The 14,986-nt window shown below is 46.3% G+C and overlaps 1 protein-coding gene across 2 annotated transcripts in view; it reads left to right on the top strand.

Annotated features, from left to right (window-relative positions):
- Nucleotides 1-14,986, top strand: part of LOC107517867 (myosin-16) — a 60,000-nt gene that overhangs the window by 33,236 nt on the left and 11,778 nt on the right. For both annotated transcript variants that reach the window (XM_016159023.2, XM_016159022.2), the window contains 13 exons: nt 381-485; nt 2,610-2,696; nt 2,920-3,065; nt 4,219-4,309; nt 4,753-4,809; nt 5,488-5,574; nt 7,424-7,669; nt 8,522-8,639; nt 10,089-10,216; nt 10,865-11,061; nt 12,645-12,777; nt 13,834-14,050; nt 14,800-14,936. In XM_016159023.2, the coding sequence (XP_016014509.1) occupies nt 381-485; nt 2,610-2,696; nt 2,920-3,065; nt 4,219-4,309; nt 4,753-4,809; nt 5,488-5,574; nt 7,424-7,669; nt 8,522-8,639; nt 10,089-10,216; nt 10,865-11,061; nt 12,645-12,777; nt 13,834-14,050; nt 14,800-14,936 (1,749 nt within the window). The remainder of the gene's footprint in view (nt 1-380; nt 486-2,609; nt 2,697-2,919; nt 3,066-4,218; nt 4,310-4,752; nt 4,810-5,487; nt 5,575-7,423; nt 7,670-8,521; nt 8,640-10,088; nt 10,217-10,864; nt 11,062-12,644; nt 12,778-13,833; nt 14,051-14,799; nt 14,937-14,986) is intronic.

The following is a 14,986-nucleotide window of genomic DNA, read 5'->3' as shown; positions in this document are numbered from 1 at the left end:
CATGCCTCTCAAACTCTGATGTGCACACTAAACATCAGGATCCTGATAAGATGTAGATTCTGGATCAGGAGATCTGGCGGGGCCTCAAGACCTACGTCTCTAACACACTCTTGGTCAATGCCACAGCTGAAGCCTGAGGACCAGGCTTTGAGTAGTGAGGCCCTGAACTAATGGTTCTTGCTGCTCCCCTCACCCCCAAGATTCCGACTTAGTTGGTTGGGGTGTGCACTGGGTGTTGGCATTTCTCAAGATCCCAGGTGACTCTAGCATATAGTCAAGCCAAAGACCCTCTCTCAGAGCAATTGCTGCCCCCTTTTCTCCTCCCACTAGAGGGTTTTCCCAGCCTTAAAGACCTGTCCCTCCCCTGCCTGGGTTTCTAGGCCCTGGATCACAAGGTCCGTACCCTGACCGGGGACCTCTCGCTCCGTGAAGACTCTATTGCCAAGCTCCAGAAGGAGAAGAGGGCCCTGGAAGAGCTGCACCAGGTAGGCACCACCCACTTCTCCCCTTGGCGGAGCAGGCAGAGCTCAGAAACTGGAGACCCTGGTTCAAATCCTGGCTTTGCCACCCTTTGGGTAGGGGTCCTTACGGAAGTCACAGACTATCCTTAAATCTCTTTGCCCTCGTCAGTGAAGTGGGCATGGTCACGTCTTACTGCCTTCCTTCCAGGTTTATTGTAAGTGGGGTGACCATATAACTTATTACCCAAACTAGAATAGTTTTGACAGTAAACTGGGGGTATCAGGCAGGAGTGAGAATGGTCCCCAGAGTCATAAAGATGAACTGGTGTATATGGAAGTGTCCTGTGAACTCCAAAGCACCTCACATATCACTGCAACAGGCATGAGTGCTTGAGATCATGTGGAGACTGACCCAATTGTTACAGGCTCAGGCACAGTGCTAACTGTGGCACAGATCACATCCTAGCTCTAAAGACACAGGTGCAAAGAGCAAGCTGAAGCCCAAAAACAGAGAATAGACCCTCACCCCTGTGTTTGCTGACACCATGAATCCACAACACGTCCCCTGAGCTGCCTCTGGAAATACCTCCTCTTAGACTGTGACTCTCAACCATATCAAACCCAGAGCCTCCTTTTATAATGAATATGGCCAATTCTCATTTAAGGTAGTTATGTTCTATAAAGTCACTGCACACACTGAATTAGCAAGTACTAAACTTCTACTCCTATGGAAAATTTAGGGTTAGGCTCCTACAAGCCTCTGGTCACAAAATTTTTGTCAACCAATCAATACATAACACATATGATTACGATGAATACATTATGTTGTTTTATATGTGTTTCTGTTTAGTACATATTATTCATTTAGTGCATATTGTTGATTCCTTAACATTGAACTCACGGTCAACAGCACTCCATCTCACACCTGAATGAAGCTTATCTAATACACAAAATTCTCTGTAAGGCACATCAAAGCTTTCTTGCACTAGACAACACTGTGCTTAGGTGCCATTTTAAACATTGAAATCACCAACTAAAAGTACAAAAATGTAAAAATGTGAATATGCTGTGAAAAGGACACTTGTTTGGAGTATGAGCTGAAACAAGAAGGCAGAGAGCATCGTCTCATTCAACCTCAGCTGAAAACCCCAAGCAACCCAAATTTTTCACCACTCTGTGCATGTCCACAAATGACCATGAAAGCATCATAAGTATTAATTTGAGGATTACAAATAAATTTTAGCAAGTAGGTAAACTGGCAAAAAAGATAATCCACAAATGATGAGGACTGACTATATTTTGGAAGCTTCTCTTACTATCCTGAAATAAAAATTACAATGATACGACTAATACATAACTTTAAAAAAATCAATAGAGCACCTTTATAAATTAATGGAAAGTAATTTATAATAAATAATGGGGCTGTCAATGTGTAAAATCTCAGGCAGATCAATTAGAAGAAGTGAGCTACTCGCTCCCTGCTCAAGCCTGTCTATAACGGCTGCAGACGGGCACAGGAGGGTACGTTGGTGACTCAGATAGCAAAGTATGGCTGCTGCCAGTAATACAGTTTTACCAAATGGTGAATAAACTTTGGAGAGATTTTGACAACAACAAACAAATCTTCTCTTAGTTTTCATGGTAGGTCATTCTTTAAATATGTAATGGATACTAAATGAAAATATTTTCGGTTACATGTAAAGTGGTAATGGGTCCTAGGTTCAGAAAATGATAAATGGTGGTTTTACTTACATGAATGCCTGGGTGGGATGTCAGGCATGTGGATGGTAGAATTATTCTTTATGGTGCCAGACTGTGCAGAGCAAAGCAAGATGCCCAGCATCCCTGGAACCAATCACTAAGTGCTAGTGGAGCCCCCAATCATTGTGACAACCAGAAGACCTCTCCCCCACCCCAGATTTCCATATGCCCCATGGAGAACCAGAGCCCCGCTACTGACCCAAGGGCCCACATGTGGCTGATGGGTACTCAGGTCTGCCATGGCCTGACCCAGCACCCAGAAGCAGGAGCTCAGTAGCTGTTCACTGAAGTCAACTCAGCTCAGCCTAGAAGTGATGGCAGAAAACCAGGTCTGTTCAGCTGTTCCTGCATGGCTCAAGGGGCACACGTGTGTATCTTCCCTTTCAGAAAACCCTAGATGACCTACAAGCTGAGGAGGACAAGGTGAACCACCTAACCAAGAGCAACAGCAAACTCAGCACCCAGATCCATGAGGTAATGACCCATGGCTGAGCCAATTCAACAGCTCAAGGACCAGGTCCATCCTGAGGCACAGGGTCCTCACATTCATTTTGGGAACTAGACTGACACATCCCCTGGGGAAGTGAGAGCCTTTCTGATGCCAAAGCTAAGGAACCAGGCCCAGTCTTATTCCTTATTTCATTCTGGCCTGAGACTACCCCCTCCTCTACTTCTCTTGCTTTTCTTTTCTCCACAGCTGGAGGATAACTGGGAACAGGAAAAGAAAATCCGGGCAGAGGTGGAAAAGGCTCGTCGGAAAGCTGAGAGTGACTTGAAGATGACGATTGATAATCTTAATGAGATGGAGCGGTCCAAGATAGATCTTGAGGAAGTGGTGAAAAAGTATGCCCATGCAGTTATTCATTTATTCATTTTTTTCATAACAATATTAGCAATATTTAGTACTTCCTGGATGGCACCAGGTGCCAGGTACTGTGCTGAGGGCTTCACATGTATTAATGCTGTTGCCAGCACCCACTATGTGCCATGCACTGTGCCTAGTAAAGAGGGCGAAAGGAGGAAGAAGCAGGTGCTGCCCTGTCCACAGAGAGCTCCCAGCCTCACACAAGGCATGTTGGCGGATGAAAAGGAGACTGGTACTAAGCAAGATTTCCACCCCAGAGGGCAGAAAGTTCACAGAAACCTATAAACAGGTCTCTCAAAGATCACAAAAAGTTGAAAGGGTATTTTATCAATATCACTCTGGCAATAATGTTGAGGAAGGGTAGAGTGGAGAAAACATAGAACAGGAAGACCATAGGGAGGCTGCTGCAATAGCCCAGGGGTAAACCTGAACTAGGTAAGAGGCTGAAGAGATGGTGATAAGGAGTCAGATAAGGAAAAAGCTATTAGGGAGTAGAATTTGAACAATGCATCGTGAAGTATATTTTGCTAAGGCATTTTAAAGCACCACAGACTGCAAAATTGGCATCTCAGTACATTTCTTCTGTGGCACACACAGAAGATGCATGCAATCTTGCCCATCCTCTTCATCCACTTGGTCTCTGGCATCTTAGTTCTCATATGTGGCTCCTTGATGTATGGAACTCATACATCAGAAGGAGATGGCCTTTTGTGGAAAGTTTCTGGAGGAATATTTTCCCTAAAAAGGCAAAGCATCAGTATGATTCTAGAGCCCCTGGGATATAAATGGTATCAGAACAATGATTTCTGTCTGGTTTGTTCACCAATGTGTCCCTGGAACCCTAAACAATGTCTGCACATAATAGGCACTAAATAAACATGTATAAAATTAATAAATGCATGAGTTAACTAATGAGTGAAAGAATAAGTGAATGAAAGGCCTGTGGAGCTGATTCTGGGGCTTTGTAGAGTGAAACCTTTAGGGCTGTCACACTCGAAGACCAAGGGTTAGGGAGATGAGCAGGTCTCATCAGGTTCAAGGCCACCTCCAGTAGTCCAGGCTCTGTTCCACGGCCAGCTCACTGGTCCACCCTCGGCACTTTTCCTTTGGAGATCAAACCTTCTCTTGCAGGAGGGATATGGAAATTAATTCTGTCAACTCTAAATTTGAGGACGAGCAGTCTCTGAATGCCACTCTGCAGCGGAAACTGAAGGAACACCAGGTATGTCCAGGACTGAAAAGATCGAACTCGACTTTTGAGAAGCATTTCCCTGCGGCCTTTGTTCACATCAGCTGATTGGCTACTGAATTTTCCTGAGGAGCAAAACTGCCACAGACACCTTGGAGACTGACTCATGTTTACCTCACTCAGGGTTAAATTCAAAGTCCTTACAATGATCACAAGGCCCTCCGTGATCTAGCCCCTGCTCCCTCCCCATGCTGGTTCCTGGCTGGGTCTCACATACCCAAGCCTCCTTCCTGCCTCAGGGCCATTGCACATACTCTGTGCCTTGTTTCCCTCTGCTTTTGACATTATTCATCACATGTTTAGCTTCCTTCTATCGTTTCTATTTTAAAAAGCCACTTGGTTAAGTTTCGAACTTCATACAGGAGAGATAAATTCCCTCCTCCCACCCCCATTTCATCTGCTTATTTATCTGCTAGGCCCGAATTGAGGAGCTGGAGGAGGAACTGGAAGCTGAAAGGGCAATGAGAGCCAAGGTAAATGACACACTACTACCTTTCTTGGTCAAAAGACAAATGCCAGCTATAATCCAACCATAAGCGAAAACTCCCACTCAGGAAACCAACAGAGAGGAGGGATGGACATTGTTAAAGACAAAATGAATGACTATGCAGGCATACTTTCCATCACCTCTCATTGTTTCTTGAGCACCTACTATGTGTCAGACACTTGCTGCATGTGCACATTAATTATGATGTAAGGTGCAAAGATGCTGCTTGCAGTGAGAGCCCAAAGAGAGGAGGCTAGTTCTGCCTGGGGCAGGTAGAGGAGGTGATACTAGCCTGGGGACTAAAAGATCGAATTGCGGCAGAGAAGAATTTCTAGGCAGAGGGAATAAAATAGTACCTGTATAAAAGGGGTAAAAGAAAGAGCAAAGAATGGAGGAAGGGTTGAGAGCAAGGACTGTACAGGGGATAAAGCTAGAAAATTGGCGGGAGATGACTCATAAGACACCTAAACTCCAGATTCAGCCAAACTGTGCTAGAGGTGTAGGATGGGCACTAAGGCCCATCCAATGCAGAGACAGACAACATCCTTCACTGAGCATGTGGGCGGCAGGCAGAGTACAAGGGCAGGGCCCTGGCCTCACAGGCACCATGCAGAAAGAAGGGTTCATGGATGGCTTCAGTCAGTGTCATTTGATCTCACTCCAGGTGGAGAAACAACGCAGCGACCTGTCCCGGGACCTTGAAGACCTCAGTGACAGGTTGGAAGAGGCTGGGGGAGCCACATCTGCTCAGGTACCATCCTCAGGGGAACCCAAGCACTCCAATCCATTCCTGTCTACAGGGAGAAAAAATGCTGGACAATGAACAGTGGGCTATAGACCACTTCATTTTTGCTGAATTTCTCAGGCTGGTTTGAGGAGAAAACATTAATAAAGAGTAGTCAGGACAGACAGGTTTGGTTCACCGCCTTCTGGGGCTCCTTAGTTCAGAGGCACTGATGGAAGCAGGATTTGAATTGAATGCAGAGGGCAAGTGTTCTAAAATATAGTGTATTAATAGAAAATTTGAGGTAGAGTAATGCCAGAATATCAGGAGAAGGTTGCCATTGAAGAGATACAGTTGACTCTAACAACTTGGGTTTGAATTGCTTGAGTCTACTTATAGGTGATTTTTTTTCAGTTGACCACAGTTCAGTTGACCTGCACAGTCCAAACCTGTGTTATTCAAGGTTCAGCTGTAGCTTACTGCAATTCCCAGGAGAGGGCATTCCAGAGACACACGAGGAAGCACCAGAGTTGGTCACAGGGCAGAAGGAGAGGGAATTGTGAGCAAGAGGCTTTATTGTGGTTTCCAAGGAAGGAACAAGCAAGGCATAGGGAGCAGGTTTAGGACTGGCTAGTTTGGATAATTTCAGAGGGCCCTAGGGCACAGGGCTGTTCTTAGTTGTCTGGTACCTGGCCCTAGGTGATTAGGGCAGGCAGATAGTGGCCAAGAGTAAAAGAGCCACTAGATTGGGTGATTTACATTTAAAATCAAGTTGTTCACTCTCTAGGAATTAGCTAACCCTGGGAGGGGCCATTCTTTCAGGGTCAGCAAAGTCCCAGATGTCAAAGCACCAGAATACAGAGAATAATGACAAGGTTAATACAATAGGGTGACCCCACACTCCAAGAGCACCCCACTAAGAGGTGATTTGGGGCTTGAATCTGAGCCACACCTCCTGGAGTGGAATGCATCTTTCTCCAACTCATATGACGGCATCGTGGAGACCAGTAGACGCTATATAAAACTCTTCTAATACCATGTAGCCAGCTCTCTTACAAATGTGGATCCTGGGTCAGAGTAGAGAGCAGGAACACTGGAAGGCTGGGCATCCTTCGCTGTGGCCCTCTGGACTCCATGGGGTCCCATTCCTCACCGTCCTGGCCACAGTCCAGTCCATTCCTTGGTGGGGCATGCCCAGAACTGAAGCAGCTGTGATTGGGTTCCAGAAGGAAAAAAAATCATCCCAGATGGTTTGAATGAGCATTATTAACAAAGGGACTACATCTAGCAGTGCAAAGAGAGTTAATAGAACTACAGGGGCCAAGAGAACAGGAGCAATGGAAAAGGGGCTGCCTGGTGGATTCCTCTGGAGGCTCTGAGGGAGAATCTGTTCCAGGCCTCTCTCCCAGCTTCTGGTGGTTTGCTTGCAATCTTTGATGTCCTTGCTTATAGCTACAGCACTCCAATCTCAGCCACGGGGTCATATGGCCTTTTTCTTATATGTCTCTCTGGGTCCAAATTTGCCTCTTATAAAGACAAGAAGTCATCGGATTAGGGGCCACCCTAATCCAGTATGATATTTTAACTTGTTTATATCTATAAAGACCCTATTCCCAAATAAGGTTGCATTCACAGGTATCAGGGTTAAGATCTGAATATATTTGGGGGGGGGGGGGGAACATAATTCAACACATAACACTATCTAAACAAATCCTATGGGTAACCCATTCAGAGGTTTAGGATTGATATTTCAACAAGGACATTATATTAATGAGGTTCAGGAATATCAGGGGACCACTCAGCAGGTAAACAGTGTCTAGCCCAAGGAGGCCTGCACCTGCCACTTCTGCTACCCCCTGCTTATCCTCTACATTAGATTGAGCAGAATCGCAAGCGAGAGGCCGAGCTGCTGAAGCTGCGGCGGGAGCTGGAGGAGGCAGCCCTGCAGAGTGAGGCAACAGCCTCCACGCTGCGCAAGAAGCACACGGACTCCATGGCAGAGCTGACAGAGCACGTGGAGAGTCTACAGAGGGTCAAGTCCAAGCTGGAGAAGGACAAGCAGGTCATGAAGGTCGAGATCGACGACCTTAACGCCAGCATGGAGACCATGCAGAAGTCCAAGGTGAGGGAGGCCACCCAGAGCCACGGGAAAATGCCCCAGCATTGGCTCCTACACAGATACTCCCTGAGCCCCCAGCAGGCCCAAGGCATATTCTAGATGTTGTGAAGGGAACTAACGTGAACCCACCACAGACCCTACCGGCTGGGTGTACGTATGACCTTGGCCAAGTTACATAACCTAACTGTGCTTCAGTTGCCTCATCTGTAAAGGGGGGATAATAATATCCCTACCTCACAGCACTGTTATGAGAGCTACAAAAGTCTCTGGCACATAAGAAAAGCTCAATAAATGTGTGCTATTAAGATTATCATTACATTAGTATGATTATATTCTCAAGGAGTTGAATGACAAAATAAATGCAGACATTGCCACAATGAAAAGGTGTTATATTGCAAGAAAGAAAAGCAAGCCATTCAACATGCATTAGCTGAGCGCCTGCTACATGAAGGGCCTTTTTGTGATGTGAGGGAAGGAGCTTCAGGGGTCCCCGTCTCAGCCAACTCCTGTCTCCACACTTCAGACACTCATGAGGAATCTTCATAGTTCCTGTTTTATCTGCAGTATTTTTCCTTAAATTGGCCCACTGTACTTTCTTATTGGATGAGGTCTGCAGGGATCCAGAGTGGCTATGAAAGGGAGATGGGCCAGAGTGAGGGGCTGCGCCAATCCACAGGCTCTGGATTTATGTTGATAAATCCAGAGCCTGTGGATTGGGGGGTTTCCGAGACAACAACATTCTAGAAGAACTAGGGGGGTAGCCTGAGAGGCTGCACTAGGAGAACCCAGGTGGGAAGCAGGGAGGGCTTGCCTGGGCCTCCCCATTTCCCCACTGAGTGCATTCTTCCTGAGCAGATAAATGCCGAAGCCCATGTCCGAAAGCTGGAAGACAGCTTAGTGGAAGCCAATGCCAAGGTGGCTGAGCTAGAGAGAAACCAGGCAGAAATCAATGCCATCAGGACCCGCCTCCAAGGTGAGCTCACTCCTCCCTGCAGCTTCCTAAAGAACAGTGCGTGAAATGAAACAGGAATCCACAAGGAAACTGAAAGAGTACCTGGGCTCTCTCCCCAGAGCTTTCTTGGTCTTGGAAAATTCGCGTGCCCTGTGATGGGACAAGGAAATTGTATTCCACCCACTGAGTATTCCAAGCCACGTCTTTACAGTGTAAAACAGGGAACACTATTCAAAGCATTTTTGTATAGGTTCTCTCAACTACCCTGTGAGATCAGCAGGAGAAGCAGTCATACTGACACCTTTCAAACATTTTAAAACATTTCCTCTCAGTGCCTTTATTCTGTCTCTCATTGTCTCTCTCACTGTCCCTCTCACTCTCTGCCTCTGAGAGGAGACCACACTCTGTGGAGTGTTACCCCTTTTCTAATAAACCTTCCTTTTGACTCTAAAGAAAATAATAAAATTAAATAAAATAAAACATGACCCTCATGATGACATAAAGCGAACATGGGTCACTAATAAGGAAACCAGAAAAAAACAGTCATGTTGCCTTTGAAGAGCACAAGGGACACAGATTTACATAGTCAATAGGGAAAGGAAGGCTTACGTGACTTTGCTAAATTAAATGCAAAATTGGTTAATGCTCTATGGGACGATAATACTACAACCTACGGGTTTGGTTTTATTTTTATTTTTCTGTCAGAAGAACTCCTTTACATTTCTAGGACAAAAATAATTTTCCACTTATCACTAAACAAGTTAACACCTAACTTTGCATAGGCTGAGTTCTAACCTGGCTAAACAGTAAGCCAAACAAAAGTGCATTTCCTGAGAGAAGTTAACACTCCTTTTAGGTGGGCCAGTTAGATGAAGCTCCAGTGTGACAGACACCAGAGAACCTGCAAGCATCCTTTGGCCCTATTTCTCACATCCTGAATACTTTTCAAAATCAATATCCTCATTTGACTGATGAAAAAAGTGAAGCTCAGTGAGATGAAGTGACTTACATATGACTTATTAATGACTTACACAGCAGAACTAGAAACACTGATCTTCCTTTCTGGCTCATACACCTCTCCCTGGCCTCTGGCCCAGGTAATCAGTCCACAGATGACAGGAGTGTAGGCTCTGGAACAGTGACAAATGCAGTTTATAAAGTAAACACTCCGATCCACTGTTTTTTCCAAACTTCTTTGCTGTATCTCCTGCCAGGGGCAGGCCTTCATTATCTGAATGAAGCCCTTACCCCATGTAAGTCAACTGGGTGTCACCTTGGGCACTTGCTCCTCTTCTACACCAACTTAATTTGGGCAGCTGGTGTGGTGGTCACTGTGCTCCCCATTCCAGTACAGTCAGCCATGCTGCCATATTTAATGGGTGCTTCATGAGTGATGCCCTGGGGGAGCTTAGAATCTGCCTAGGGAGTCAGTTCTTCATCCAGTATTTTTCCCATTCCCTTCTCCCTCAGCTGAAAATAGTGAACTGAGTAGGGAATATGAAGAATCCCAGAGCCGGCTCAATCAAATCCTGCGGATAAAGACATCGCTGACATCGCAGGTGGATGACTACAAGAGGCAGCTGGATGAAGAGTCCAAGGTTTGTTGGGGGGTGAAGTGGGGGTGACAGAGCTGCTTCCTTAAAGAAAATTATAGGTTAAGATGTAGAAGGAACATTAAAAATATTTGATTCGCCAAAAACGGACTCACAAATATAGTGGACAATTTGGTAACGGACAGAGGGGAGGGGGGTTAGGAGGTTGGGAGAATGGGATGAAGTGTTAAAGAAGTACAAATTAGTAGTTGACAGTTGGGCATGGAGAGCATGGCAGAGGGAATGCAGTTAGCATCAATGTGATGGCTAAGTGGAGGGCCAGGGGAGGGAGGGAGCAATTGGGACAATAGTTTTATGAACATTATAGGTGTCTAACCAACATACTATATACTTGAAACTAATTTAAATAAATAAATTTATTTTAAAAGACTTTTAAAAATATTTGATTCACTCCTTAAAGTTCACTATAAAACTGTAGTATGCTATGTGTATGACTAAGTAAAATTACATATCTTTGTAGGTAGTAATTGGAAGAAAACAAGGAAAATAAACCATGATGGTTAGGGTTTATAGAATCATGTGTGCTTTTCCCCCTTGCTACACTGTTGATCCAACATAACATACATCTAACTGCTGGCCCTGGGGGGCCTTGGAGAGACCGATGGGCCCCTGACAGGCTCATGTGGTCCCCAGTCTCGCAGCACAGCCGTGGTGAGTCTCGCCAACACCAAGCATGACCTGGACCTGCTGAAGGAGCAGCTGGAGGAGGAACAGGGAGGCAAGTCGGAGCTGCAGCGCCTTGTGTCCAAACTAAACACCGAGGTGACCACCTGGAGGACCAAGTATGAGACGGATGCCATCCAGAGGACTGAGGAACTGGAAGAGACGAAGTGAGTTCACCTTGTGCCAGGAGAGAGGAAAAGGCCAAGAGGGTGGGTGGGTGCTGGGAGTCTTGCCACTGCCAGTCACAGCTGAGACCAGGGCCACATCCAGAAGATTGGCATCTCTTAAAGGGAAGATGAGTGTGCGGTCAGAGGAGCCCACTGCCTGCACGGTCAGCCTTCAGGTTCCACCTTTGAGGGCTCTCTTACCTACATCCTCTGCCTGAACATGTTCAGACAGGGGAGTCAGGAGCAGTGGCTCCTCCAGGCAGTGCTTCTCTGCCTCTGAAGTACTCAGGAAGCCTCCAAAGGCCTGCTGGGTCTGGGGTAACGCCTCCCAGTGATGTTGGTTGGACACGGATCACACTTGGTAGCCAAGGTCTCCCCTCTGCCTTTTCCCAGATCTATATAGTAAATGCCTCCATATCCTTTGAGCTTTCTTCCTCATTTACCAACTAGAGAAGTGGATACTGTAAGGTAAACACGTGACATGCCAAGAGAAGTTTTAAAGGCAAGCCTTTGTTGGGAGAGCGCTCCCAGGCGAGGTTCTCTGGTCCAGAGAGGAGAGGGGCCAGAGAAGTCGTGCCCTGGGACAGAAGGGTGTAGTTTCTATAGGGTTATGTAGGGGTAGGGTATAGAATGGGGAATGTCAGTTGAGCATCCAGATTAGGGTGGTGGCAGATTAGGACTGTGGCACCAGGGCTTTAGGATGGGCCCTTGTCCCAATTCCAATGTCAAGCTGGGAAGCTTCTAGGCAGCCCCAACCCAGCCACCCCCACCCCCAACCTAACAGATACTCAGCTTGACTGGCCTGAGGAAATAAAAGTGGACAAGTGAATGTGGCTCTGAGCTGCCCTCTAGCGTAAAAGAGGCTGTTTGGGTACCCCTGGGTCCACATACCCAGGGAAGCCCTGCACATGAGCCACTCTGCCAGGCACGGAGCGTATCCCGGCCTGCTTGCTGTGCCTTCCACCCACTGGAATTTGTGGTGACAGGACAGCAAAAAGCACAGTGCCTTCCGGCTGACACAGATCTTTTATCTAAAGCTCTTTGTCCATTGAGCCTAAATCTGCCTTTCTGCAGCTTCCACCTCCTTCCCTCCAGCCCTTTTCCATTTTCTACAATTGCTGCTGGAAGCTGCCTGCTCCCACTCCAAGGCTAAACCTAAATCTCAGTTCCTCACATCCCTCTGCATGGAACCTCTTCCCCAGACACCATCGGCCCTTGCCCTCCCCTCCCTCTGGCCTTTGGTCATGTGTTCCCTTCCCTGCTTTATTTTCTTCAGCTTGTATATGTCATTTCGTTGTGTATCATCTGAACAGAATTGCCAGAACAGAACTCTCATGAAAGCAGAGATCCTAGTCTGTTTTATTCACTGCTATTTCCCTAACGCCTAGGACAATACTTGGCACAGAATAGAAACAATAAATATTTGCTGAATAAATAAATAAACAGCGGTTGCTTCTTCTAAACACTCTCTATTTTGTTTGCATCGTTTACATCGTGACATCAGAGCTCAGTGCCACACCCCGGGCGCCCCTGCCTGTGGGCTCCTATGTTTCCTTGATGGCCCCTTTTACTCTTATCCACAGGAGGAAACTGGCCGCCAGGCTCCAGGAAGCAGAAGAGGCAGCTGAAGCTGCCCAGGCCCGGGCTGCGTCCCTCGAGAAAAATAAACAGAGACTCCAGGCAGAAGTTGAGGACCTCACCATCGACTTAGAGAAGGTCAGAGGATCAAATGCCAGGTCTAAGGGACCACAGAGAGTGGGATAAGACTATCACATGTCTGGGGCGAGTGAGAAGAGACAGTGGCCCCTGAGGATGGAACACAGGGTTTGTATACAGACTCACTGGACACAAGCTCCTGCTTGAATACATATTTACATATATTCATAATTCTGAGATCTTAACACTCAACAACCACTATTTAAATAGGTCTGTGACAAGGATAAAACTTTGTCCCAGGAAGTCCTATAACACATTATCCCTATTCCCTTTATTCTCACACAAACCATGTCCCACACACTTTGTGTAGCTAAATATTTCTGTTTGAATCTCTGGTTCAGACTGATTTACCAGTCTCCAATCGAATTAAATGAGATTTCCACTGGCACACAGCAGCTTGGTCTTGGTCTAGATAGGACCATCGCTTCATGCCAGCTGTGAGGGACACACAGGAAAAAGGTCATGTCCATGTGAGAGATTTCAGGCAAATAGTCCTAAAATCCTAAAAGGTTTTTCTTCTCCAAAATTAAGGAATCAAGTTGAAATTTACAAAATCTAATATTGCATAGCAGCAAATATACAGTTGCCAGGATGTTATGAAAAAGATAAAAGGTCTATGAAAAAATAACGTCTAAAAATAATCAGCGTTGATTCACAAGAAAAATAGTACCAAACCCACTCTGGTTGGACAATGATGTATAATGTATATTAGTACAGTAAGAAATGGGGTGTTAAGTGAAAGTCATAAGTCTGGGAAGGACATCACACACAGCCCAGATTCCTCATTTAATACCTGGGATAATTCCAGACTAGTAAGATAAGGCGGACTGCCCAAGGTCACACATCTAGTAGCAGAAGTTTTAGAAGTGGAATGTAGCTCTTTTCTGAATCCCTATTCTGTTCTTGTGATATAAATGTTGAATTGTATCCCAATTGCCAAGAAATCTGTGGTCACCAGTATCACTGTATTGGAGAAGAAAGAAAGGGAGGGAGGCAGAAGGAGGGGAGAGGGGCAAGGAAGTCAGACCCCTGGAGGCCATCCCCTCCTCTCCCTAGGCCAATGCTGCAGCTGCTGCCCTGGATAAGAAGCAGCGGCTCTTTGACAAGATGCTGGCTGAGTGGCAACAGAAGTGTGAGGAGCTGCAGGTGGAAGTGGACAGTTCGCAAAAGGAGTGTCGCATGTACATGACAGAGAGCTTCAAGATCAAGACTGCCTACGAGGAGTCCCTGGAACACCTTGAGTCAGTGAAGAAAGAGAACAAGACCCTGCAGGGTGAGTCTGAGGGCAGGCAGTGGGCCCACGGGTACAAAGACACAGCTAGGCCCCCTTCTGGGCACATCATGGGTTTGAGCACTGGGTACACAGTGTTTGTTGACTGGCTGACAAGCGCTTTGTAGCACTCGAGCATTCAGCAATATAACTTCAGGCGGGTGAGTTACCTTCCATGCCTGTTTCCTCATCTATAAGATAAGGAAATAATACTGCCTTCCTTGTAAGGTTGTTGTGTCAATGAAATAAGGTAAAACGTATCTTCACTTAGTAAAGTAGCTGGCACAAATAAGGGCTCAATAGATTTTACTTGGGCCCTTACACCTGTAATATATAAATAATACACATATGCATGTATTTCTTACATATTGGAGTCTGGGGCTAGAATTTGAGATGTGGGAGGCAGGGTTGAGGGGGCGAGGTGTCTCTGAGAAAGGAAGGCCTCGTATGTAGAACTGACGGGCCCTGGGAGTCCTGGGCACTGGCTCTAAAGCTACTCTGTGCTTGCTTACTCTTCTCTGGGACTCTGCCTCTTATCTACAAAAAAAGGAGCTTGGACCCACTGTTCTCCAACATCCAAGCCCTGATGCTCCAAGAATCTACAACTTGGAGTATATCGCTTCTCTTTTGATACAGTGAGGCTAATCGTACCTGCTTCTGGCCCCGATAAAGGAATGTCTGTGCCATGTGCCGCAACCCTGAGAAGCTAGTAGTCCTCATGTGCCTTATTAACAAGAATATTTTTTTCTCAGAGGAGATAAAGGAACTGATTGATCAACTGGGTGAGGGAGGGCGGAGTGTGCACGAGCTGCAGAAGTTGAAGAAAAAATTGGAGATTGAGAAGGAAGAACTCCAGGTGGCCCTGGAGGAAGCTGAGTCTTCCTTGGAGGTAAACTTGTGGCTATCTCCTTTGGGACCAAATTCTTGGCCAGAGACCAC

This window comes from Rousettus aegyptiacus, unplaced genomic scaffold (assembly GCF_014176215.1).
Source record: "Rousettus aegyptiacus isolate mRouAeg1 unplaced genomic scaffold, mRouAeg1.p scaffold_m13_p_8, whole genome shotgun sequence".
Lineage (NCBI taxonomy): Eukaryota > Metazoa > Chordata > Mammalia > Chiroptera > Pteropodidae > Rousettus > Rousettus aegyptiacus.
The sequence above is the reverse complement of the archived record's forward strand: the minus strand, read 5'-3'. Positions and strand labels throughout refer to the sequence as shown.